General features: G+C 33.6%; 1 protein-coding gene across 1 annotated transcript; it reads right to left on the reverse strand.

Annotated features, from left to right (window-relative positions):
• Positions 1-53: 53 nt before the first annotated feature.
• Positions 54-5,072, reverse strand: LOC104882826 (glucose-6-phosphate/phosphate translocator 2, chloroplastic). Its single transcript, XM_010667231.4, has 5 exons — positions 3,745-5,072; positions 2,221-2,446; positions 1,686-1,908; positions 641-854; positions 54-473 (listed from the first exon to the last, which is right to left on the reverse strand). The coding sequence occupies exons 1-5, from the start codon at positions 4,240-4,242 to the stop codon at positions 462-464; spliced, it is 1,173 nt and encodes a 390-aa protein (XP_010665533.1). The 5' UTR covers positions 4,243-5,072; the 3' UTR covers positions 54-461.
• Positions 5,073-11,038: the final 5,966 nt, after the last annotated feature.

The following is an 11,038-nucleotide window of genomic DNA, read 5'->3' on the forward strand; positions in this document are numbered from 1 at the left end:
GGCTTACTTTATCACACAAGTTCAAAGGAAGAAGAAGAGTAAGAATGAAAAAGTTGAAGCAAATGGAAAAAATATTACTAAATTCTGCTTCTTTTCATAATTTCACTAAATTAATTAGAGCACTGTATTAGTAATCTGCAGATCCACAAGTTTAGTACAAAGATGCTCAGCTTCAGCTTTCAAGTACTACATAATGGTGATCATATACAAAGCATTGCAGGAAACTTGTGGAGGATCATATAGACGAACCATTCAACAAATGCCTATAGGTGCAAAAAAAGATTTCACTTCAAGAGCGAACGACCCACCGAGAATCTGGATTCCATCGAGTCATATTAGGCATCGACTAATACCTTAACGAGACGATCATCCGAGTCTTCTGTTTATAGTCTTCACCGATTGCACTACCTCAACCGAACTTTCACCAATTTACATTCCTTACTATTTGCCTGCTTACTCTCTTACAGTTTGGCCTATCACAAAGTTAAGATACCCAGCTGAGTTAGATTTTTAATTAACATTTTCAATCATATTTTTTTAAAGTGAATTTGAACTATTATCTTTTGAATAGTATTATATAGACATAGTCAAGCTTGCAACATGAATTCAACAATTGAGGAGAGGATATGTATCTTATTACCTGTGAATAAAGAAAAGTTCCAAGAATTGCAATGGCAGCTCCAAGAGCATTGATGGGCTGAACAGGAGTGTGGAAGATGATTATAGAGGAAATAATAACCGATATCCTCTTCATCGTGTTTCCGACACTAAAAGTCAGGGGAGAGATTTGGTCTAGAGACATGTATGATACTTGATTGTATAAATGGTAGAAGATGCTTTGAGCTGCTACCCACCTATTAGTATTAAAAAGGAGATTTCATTAAGTAACATGAACAAATGAGTGAATAGCAATGGTGAAATTATAAAGTAGTACTTCCTAGGCAATTGATAGCCATGCAATTAGATCTAAAAATAATGTTTTTTATCATTTTGAGGAATCAGTCAAGCAACACAGTCCTTTATGCAGAAAAACTACAGGTAGCAAAGCTCGTAAAGCCTAGACATTAGATATTTAAACAGAGCTGGTAACAAGCTGGGCTAGCAACGCCAACACGAGCATGCTACTGGCCCGGCATGGCAGGAGAGGTACGGTGATGGGTTGTGCATGAACATCATTTTTGAAAATAAGCATAAGCCCACCATGAGCACGGCGGGATGACATGCTCTCATTTTTAACCAAAAAGGGGAAAAAGTGTACTAAACTTCCTTAGGAAAGGCCACCGGTGCAGCATGTGGGCTGGGCCAAACACAGTCCCCTCTTGTAGAGAATTGGCATGAGAACTTTCCTTGGCCGTGGCAGGCCTAACCGGAGTATGGGTAAAATCATCCATTTACAAGGTTATCTTGACATAATTATTAGTTCAATTTTTTAAACAAAATTCAGTTTTTGTCCACTCCAGAGATAAAGTAACATGCCTCATTTCCAAGTCAGGTGCATTAATATTTGTGATACTATATGCTAAATTTTCTTAGTCAGGCGCATTAATATTTGTGATACTACATGCTAAATTTTGATGTTTTCTAATGAAAATTAGTAGGTTTCTCACAAGTCACAAGTGATTAGTGAGATGTAAAATAAGTGCAGCATTAAGAAAATTATGAAAGCTGGAGTTTTTGTAATTTACCATACGAAGTTTGGTCCAATTTGAGAGATTGCATTTTGCCAACCAGCAGCCCATACTTGCGGTCCCTCAACAGCAATTGCAAAGGGTGTAAGGAGCACAAGAGACAACATTGAGAGGCAAGCATAGTAGTTCATCCCACTAACAGACTTCCCTTTCATCCCTTTTTTCGAAAATATATTCCGGAAAACGAAAGCCAAATTTGAGATCATAGCTCCCATAAACCCTGTTATCAACAACACAAGAACTCTTACAATTGGACTTTATAGATGAAATTCATGACATTACAAAATTTAACTAGTTCATAATTTTTATACTAAAGTCTAAAACCATGAAAAATGTTATTCACCTGACCTTTCACTATAACTAAAAGATGTAAATTGACATTCTTACACATTATAACATGGTAGAACCAATCAGGGTAAAAATGTCAATATACCTCTTTGTTTGGTAGAGAATGATTAGGTTAATAGCATTAATCTAAAAACAAATTCAAAGATAAAAATTTGAAAATCTTAACTAAGATGTTTAAACTCACCAGTCATGTTAAAATTGAGCTCAGTGACAGCAGAAAGTGCACAACCTCCAATGATTGGAATAAGTGACATATAAACAGGCATAGGGAAAGCTTCACCTAGCAAAAACCTTGAAACCAATACACTAAAAGCTGGTTCACCACTTTTAATGATATGGGTAAATGAAACCGCAACTTTAGACATACTAATTGTTGCTGCTACATGTCCAATTGTATGAGCCACTGCTACCTGCATAACCCAAATTATTCAGTATAGAACCTCACCAACTTGTAAAATCAACCCAAAAACCATCAAAATGTAGTTTTATAATGTCTAAAAAAAGAACTTTTAAGCACAGAAAGCTCGTCAATAAAAAATAACACCATGCAAATCCATCTAACATTAGCCCTAAAAGAAAAACAAAAAAAATTCAACTCATTAAGGAGGTGTTTGGTTCATATAATTCTAGTATGAGGTATGGGTTTAGGATGAACAAAACTCATACTTAGTATTTGTTTAATAGTTTGATAGATTTAAAACCCATACCTAAAACCCATAAGGGGGCGTTTGGTTCATATGATTTTGGTATGAGGTATGGGTTTAGAATGAGCAAAACCCATACCTAGTGTTTGTTTACAAAATTAAAAGATCTAAAACCAATACCTTAAACTCATAAGGTATGGGGTTTAGAAACCCAAGAAGGTAGGTGGGTATGGCTCATACTAATACCTCAAGTATCAAATAGAAGAAAAAAAATCCCTTCCCAAATAAAACCAAACACATGATATCAGATATCAAGTTCCAAACCTATACCACCTTGGTTTCATTCCTGATTCCAAACCCATACCACTTTAGAACCAAATGCCCCCTAAGGTATATCGGGCTTAGAAACCCAAGAGAAGTGAGTTTGACTCATACCAATACCTTTAAAAAATTTTCATTCCCAAATAAAACTAAACACATTGTATTAGATATCAAGTTCCAAACCTATGCCACCTTAATTTTATTCCTAATTTCAAATCCATATCACTATATGAACCAAACCCCCCTATCTTCACCCCAAATAATAAGTTTCCGGCCTCATCAGGTCCAAGCACGTGTAAGCATAAGGCGAAATTAAAGCCAATAAGATCTAATAAGTTCAGTTCATTTCAGGTAAAAGAAACCCACACCGTGGCACACAAAGCCATATCAAAACCTCAACTCTCTACCAGCACCAAAACTCCATCAAAATTTAGCTATAAACTTTCTAGGACCGAAAGCTCATTAATACTACCCCATGCAAACCCATCATAAATTACCACCAAACACCACAAAAATGAGAAAAATTCAACTACAAAACCTCATCCAACCATCTAAATTTGGCTCTGCAATGCATATGAAACCTCTTATTCTACAACAGTACCAAGAAAGTAAAACACCATCAAAATTTAGCATACTTTTTTTCAAACAAAAATATAGTCAAAATTAACTTAGTCCCAAAAATGATTTGGAGTCAGCTAACATGAATCATCATAAGAAATCGTTTCCATGACAAATGAACTTACAGGGAGCAATGTTTTCCAAAAGTCCAAGTCAGTCTTGGGTGGGTCAGCAACACGAGTAGCCCAAGAAATCAACATCATAAGTGAACCAGCAGCAAGAGAAAGTGTTGAGGTTAACCAAGGGTAAGGGAAAGCATTCAACACTTTCTTATTGTAAATATTGAAAACCACATTCAAAGCCCACCATGTTGCAAAGTAAATTCCAATTTTAACCCTCTGAGCAGCCTCAGATTGCACACTAGGTAACTCTATGTTAATGTCTATTGGTTGAGAATGGTTTGCCTCATATGCATTGCACTCAACCAAATTCTTCCTTTGTTTCAACAAAGAATTTGAAAGTGAAGAAACATGCAAAGGTTTAGTGATAGAAATGTTGGAAAATTCAGTTTTTAAGGGAAAAGAAGAAACAGAGTGTTGTTCTGCATTACAAAATGCTGGTTTTTGAAGAGATAGAGTGATTAATGAGTTAGATTGTGTTGGTTGACGCAATGTAGCAAACATCTTGTGTACAATCTGAATTTTAAGAGAAAATTAGCTTTGAATGAAAGAATGAAGCTATAAAGTTAATAACTTTAGTAAATTAAAAGGGTAAAATTTCTGGGTTTTTCAAGTTTTGCAAAAATTCAAAGATGGGTAAATTTTTTCTTCTTTCTTGAGAAGATGGGTTTTTAAGAATGGGTTGAGAAGAATATTTGAGAAGTGGGTTTATATAGAGGAAATAGGTGGTAACTGTTAATTTTGACAATTGACAAATGGAAAAATGGGGTTTGGGTTTGAATAGTAGTAGTAAAATTGTGAAATGTGCAAATTAAGAGAATGGTTGTTGAAGTCGGCTCGTCAAACTGTCGAAGAGGTCCATACTTTTGCACAGCTGTTCAACCAGAGGTAAGGCCACATTACACATTCTCTACCGTGTTTGGCAATTGGGATGTACGAGTCATTTTTATCATTTTAATTTTTATGTGTGTGTTTTTTTTTTTTTTTTTGAAAGAGAAATTTCATTAATTGAAGGCCAAACGGCATCTACAATAGATATTAAAGAAAAACAAGATACAATTAAACAAGGTTAAATCAAATTCGTCTTCGAAGAAACTATAATGAACCAGATCGAGCAATACAGCGCAGCCCCTTGTATTTGCTGAATCAAACAGCTATTGATGAGGAAGTCTATCATTCTGACATAGTTTGGGAAGAGTCTTCTTGATCGAGCCATGTTAACCGCATCCGAGATTCCAATACCTTCATGTTGAGTTTTGAACTTCAACCAACAAGAACAATTTCTCATACCTAAAAACAAAACAACCACACTCACAACTCCATAGAGGGAGAAGGAGATCTCCACAACAAAGACTAAAAACCCCATAACAGGGTTTGAAGAAATCTCATAAAGAGATACTGATTTATTCAACAAACAAAAATAAACTAAAAACTGAAAATAAAAGGAAAAAGGGGGCTTACATGGATAATCATCCATGGCAGCCCCTAACTGATGAAGAAGAAGTAGGGGAGGCTAGGGTTTTAGAGAGAAAAAAGAAAGAGGGAGGCTAGGTTTATGTGTGTGTTTACTCTTCTATTTGGGGTTCTTTTGGGCAGAGAGTCTTCATTTATACTTCTTCCTTCATTTTCTTTTTGTTATGCCGTACGTGTATTATGCACCAACTCATATATTCGTGAGATTTATATTAAATAAATAAAACCAAACTAAGCTTTGTTTAGTAGTTCATATTACGCCTTCTAATCTTGAAGTTGGGGGTTTAATGCCCACTAGCGCAATTTGAGATAAGAGATTTCTCTTACCTTCCCTCCTTGCTCTCAAAGTGTTTAGCCCTTTAATTTGAGTTGGATTGACATGTGCAAGGTTCTGATTTGATAAGGTAATTTATCTTACTAATCCAGAAAAAGAGATATAAAAATCGATATTTATTATTGAAAAAATTCTAATATTATTTTTCTTGGTACATTAATTTCTTTTTATATATTAGTAAGCGATAGCGGAGGTGTAAATGGTAAAATTAATATATAAAAAAAAGCTGAGGAAGTATTATTGCAAGCTAGTTGTTTTTGATTTTGTGATTGATTCGTTAATGTTTAGCTATCATATTTTTTGTTACCAAATAGAAAAGAGATGTCACTGATCTTTCTTGTTTATGTCACTCATCTTTCTTATTTGATATTAAAAGATCTTATGTTTAGTCATATTTTCTTGTTAAAGTATATCAAGCTAAGGGGTATATCCGTTAGTAATTTTTCAAGTATTTTTGACTTAAAGTTGAAAGATGTTGTTTGGCTAATCAGTATTTTAGATAATATTTAGTGATTGAGAAAATAATTTGGAAAACTTAACAATAGTTTTTGGGGTATATGAAACTTCTGTAGTTCCTTTCAAATAAATTTCCAATTTTGAAAAAAATTCTTTTACGAATGTAACAACTTTTTTTAAAGCGGTTAGGCGATCTAATGGTTAGTTTTATTACCTATGACCTATTGTGCCAAAAACTATTTTTAACAGCAGAATAACTATTAATTAGAAGCTAGGAAAGGATATTTAAACCTTGTTTAACAAATAGAGTTTAGAATTTAGTTGTTAGAGTTTAGAGTGCGTTTTTAGAGTTCTAACTCTTTTTTTCACTTTGACTGCTGATTTGATGATTTTTTTTTATAAATGTGTTTGGTAATAATTAACTGCTAAAAGTTTATTGTCATTTGTTTGTTTAAAATCACATTTATAGACATTTTAATACATATATTTAATATTATTATTAGAGGCAAAAAAAGTCATTGAACATTCTTTAACCTAATCCTCTAAAAAATAACTTCTATTAGGAGCTTTTTCATTTTGAGAGTTTTTATTCCAAAACTCTATTTAAAATTCTCTTTTACCAAATACCTCTTTTAGAATTTTTTACTAATCAGAAATTTAAAAATAATCTAAAACTCTATTTTTATTCCAAAACTCTAATTGCAAAATATCTCCTTAATATGTTAACAAAACAATTGAGTAAGGAATAGTTACACACTTAAATGAGGCTATGAGCATACCAACAAGATCCTATAACATGCACCTACCTTTTTTTCCCACTGGACCCTATACAAATTGACGGCTTGAATTCAATATTGAAGTGCAGTAGTCATTTTCATGAATTCAACATGCATGAAGTCCGGGCCCTACAAGAACCAAAATTTGTTAAAGAGAGATCTTTGCTTTTGGCTAGTCTGCCTTTTACCTTTAGTTTATTACTACCTCCTATAGAGGCCTTATTTGGCAATTGAATGATACCAATTTGTAGTAGAGATGGCCATTGGTGTAGGTTATTAGGTGGGCTGGTTTGTGGGTCTTATTGGGTCAAGTTGAGATTTTACGGCTCAGGATCGGACCGTGAAATTCACGGTTTGGGCGGGTTGGTCCACGGGCTGAAAAATCTTGACACACATCGGTCTGTTACCCGTTTTCACGGTTTGCGAAGTGGTTCTAGCGGTTCGTGAGCCTATTGGACTGCTAGGCCAACATGAGAATTTTTTTCAAAATTATTTAATCATTTATTATTGTTACATACAACCTTTAAAATCAAATAAAATATATATAATCATTAATATTAATGAGTAATTTCATAATTTCTGAATTTGATTGAATTATAATAAATGAAATTTGATTAAAATATATACAATTTGATTACTATATACACAATTTGGTTCAATATTACTTGGATTGGGCTGGTCCAATTTATGGGTCGGGCAAAACCGGTTTCATGGACCGGATTGGGCGATTTCAGTAGCGGGCTCTCATGGATTGGGACCAAAAAAATCTAGCACACGGCCCATCCACCGATTTCACTGTTCGAATTGGGCTTGACTAGACTTTTCGTGGGCTCAACCCACACAACCCAAGAGGCGAGTTGGGCTAGATGGCCGGATTGGCCCGCACTGTTGGCCATTTCTAATTTGTAGAGATGGTCATTGAATGAATTGACTTGAGCCCAACCGATCCCAAGAATTCAGGTTACTTAGGTCAAATCTAGGCTCAAGTAGGTCTAGACATGTCTACCTAGCGCATGGATAGTGGGTGATCAAATCCATTACTCGCCACCTAGTCTAGTCGTTCTTTCGTTCGAATTTTATTGACAAATGCATAGTTTTAACATATGTGGATTAACTGAAAATTTAGCCATCCTATCTATCGTGTCTAGTTCCAATTCTCCAACAGTCATAAACTCTGCCTCAATTGTACGTCAGTTACCTTTATCCAATTAGGACAACTCTTTTATCTAACTCTGCATTAATTAAAGAGTAAGTATATTTGACAAATTTTCTAATTGGCCAAAAAAAATCCTAGTATTAGAAAATTTGTCAAATATACTTACTCTTTAATTAATTATTTTTTTTGTTTATTTTCAAGCATCTCTATTGCTAGCTTAGTTAATGAAGTAAAATTTATCCAAAGAAAGTTTCATTAACCGTAAAATTAGTAAAGGGAATAATCTTGATCCAATTCCCCACTATTCACCGTCCACTTAATTAAATTCTATTGTGATGGCACCATATATACTTGATGCCTCTATTATGATTGCAACCGTTGAATGATCATGTGTTTGAGATTTGCACACAAAATCTTAAATTGAGAGAAATGACAAAACACCAAATGGTACAAACCCACCGCTATCTTAGCCCATCCCATGTAGCCAGATTGATGAAGAAAAAGGTCAAATAATAAGAATTCACATATCATGGGGGAATGCATGAAATCTCTGCCAATTTCAAACGATATCACTTCAATTATTGCAATGACATGCATGAACATTTAGCGTGTTTTAAACCGCAAGTTTAATTTGGTTTTTTTTTCTAGGCGACTGAAATTAAGAGGTAGTTGCTTCCTTCGAGTAAAAACGACAAAAATATCTGCTGGTTGATGAGGGAGTTAAAAATCTTGCAGCTAGCTGAGGGTGCAATTTCTATTACACGCTTGTATTCACCTTGCGTAAAGTACGTCCAAACTAATTTTCTACTTATTTGGAACCTTCTAAAACAAGCAAAAATTAACATTTCATTTTACCGCGCTACGAAAAACTTGGATGTATAAGTCGTTGGGTGATACTTCCTCCATTTCGAAATAGTTGCACCATTTTATGTTTTTATGTTTGCCAATACATTATTTCAAACATTAATATCTCTAATTATCAATAAATAAAAATTATAAAAAATTAATATTAAAATAATATACATTGAAACGTCACAAGATCTTATATGACTATGTTTTCTGAAATATAAATCACCAAAAACGACCAAAGTACAAGATGTAAATAGTAAAGAGTAAACACTATACAAATAGTACAATTATTTCTAATCAGATAAAATATTTCTAGAATTTTTTAACCTTTCATTTTTACCGCGCTTCCTGGTTAGTGGTTAGGTACAAGTAACTATCACGCTTATGGTACGTTGAAGTTGATCCCCACATGCCAGAACATATGTGAAATTGTGAAGAACAATCCAAAATTCAGTTTCGAATTTCTTTGTGGTGATTAACTGCTTTGGTTGATTCAATATATATATATAAAGAAAATATACAATTAACAATTGACGGCTATGGAATGTGTGCCCTTGAGTTGAGGACCTCGACAAAGATTTTTGTGAGAAAATGATCTTCCAATGAGCTTTATAATTGAGCATGTCTTAAAAGGAAAATGTTTGAGTAACTTTTAGGATTGCCAACCCTCTTAGACATATACGAATAAAATATTAATATGTATATAATAAATGAGGAGAGAAAGAGATATAAAATAATGTTTTAATGTATTCCTAACCAATAAAAATTCAATAATAAGAGGGTTGGCAATCCTTAGGGTCACTCAATCAATGTCCTACCTTAAAATAAACCCAGATGTATGTCAATTGAGTGTTGTTTATTGGTTGGTAATTGTTTAACTCAGTTATATATTCATGTTGATTGTTCTACTATGAATGGTTTATAGGATTGCAAAAAATTCGATATATCCACAAATTACTCGTAAAATAATCAAATTAGATGAAAACTCGGACAAAATTTATTAAGTAAATGAACAAATAGACTTAATATATATATACAAACTTCTTTAATTAATTAGACGAATTCGAACACTTTTGTATTCGACTCGCTAATGCGTGTTCTATTATAATTCTTTTATAATAATTTGTTCATAAACTCGTTCTAACTCGTTTGTAGCTTGTTCATCAAGCTCATTCATAATTCTTATCTATTTTCTACTAAGATTTATTCATATGTCCATTATTAATAATTATAAGTTGTTGGTAGGAATCACAACTTCACTTCTCTTTAAGATTATCAGTTTATGTTAGTTTGGCAAGTTATTATTATATAAGTTAAGTAGAGATATATAAGTATTGGTTTTATATATATAATACTTCCTCTGTTTTCTCTACAGCATCATACGATGTTTCACATTTACTAATGCACTATTTTGAGTCTTTGACTACAAAATTTTTTAAGTATATATTAATAAAAATTATAAAAAAAATTGGTATTTTAAAAATATAAATTGAGATCAATCCAACAAGCCGGTCTTAATTACCCCTTTTTTTATATTAGTCAAAAACTTCTGATCAAAACTAATACAAAAATAATGTAAAAGTCAAAATGATGCAATACAAATAAAATGGAGGAGCTATTATGGGATTTACAAAGCTTGGTTCAAGCTTGAGCTCATACTAAGAATAAGCAAGCTATTTTTTTTCCTCCTAAATGCTCTCTAGGTGCACGATAAGGTGAAGTGCTATTGTGAGCCAAGTAGTGGATGGGACGGAAAAAGAAGAGTTCCGGTGCCGGAGAAGGGGCACAAGGGTTCGATAACTCTATCAAGGCTAGTGGTACCAACCAAAAGCAAGTTGTGGGAGCGGATTTTGTGGAAGGCAATGGAACAGTAACTACGGTGCTGAGCTCTGCAAGGACAGAGGTGATGGCGCTAGTGACTATAACGCCGGTGAATGGAGGCGATCTTGGTCAAAAGAGTCACAATTTTTGGAGGAGTATGACACAAAGTAAGATTTCGGAGAAGTGTGGTTTTAAATTTCGTTACTCCTAGTGTTGTTAATTGAGAAAATGTTGCAAAGTTGGATAAAGCTGATATTGATAGAGCAACTGAAAATTTGGCAAAACGCACTAATAGTATATGTTATTGGGCAAAATCTTAGTCTAATGGCAATTTCAAACTACTGTAAATCACAATGGGCACGACCTACGATTGAACCTAAAATTTATAAACATGATGAGGATTATTTTGTGGTGAAAATGGAAATAGTGGAGGAT

This window comes from Beta vulgaris, chromosome 8 (genome assembly GCF_026745355.1).
Source record: "Beta vulgaris subsp. vulgaris cultivar EL10 chromosome 8, EL10.2, whole genome shotgun sequence".
Taxonomy (NCBI): domain Eukaryota; kingdom Viridiplantae; phylum Streptophyta; class Magnoliopsida; order Caryophyllales; family Amaranthaceae; genus Beta; species Beta vulgaris.

What these genes read in the sequence shown, in the direction of transcription:
- LOC104882826 (XM_010667231.4), bottom strand. Translation starts at nt 4,242, where the DNA reads ATGTTTGCTACATTGCGTCAACCAACACAATCTAACTCATTAATCACT. An exon ending in GCTCAATTTTAACATGACTG is followed by an intron (nt 1,909 to 2,220) that starts GTGAGTTTAAAC and finishes TGTTGATAACAG; the next exon opens with GGTTTATGGGAGCTATGATC. An exon ending in ATTGGACCAAACTTCGTATG is followed by an intron (nt 855 to 1,685) that starts GTAAATTACAAA and finishes TAATACTAATAG; the next exon opens with GTGGGTAGCAGCTCAAAGCA.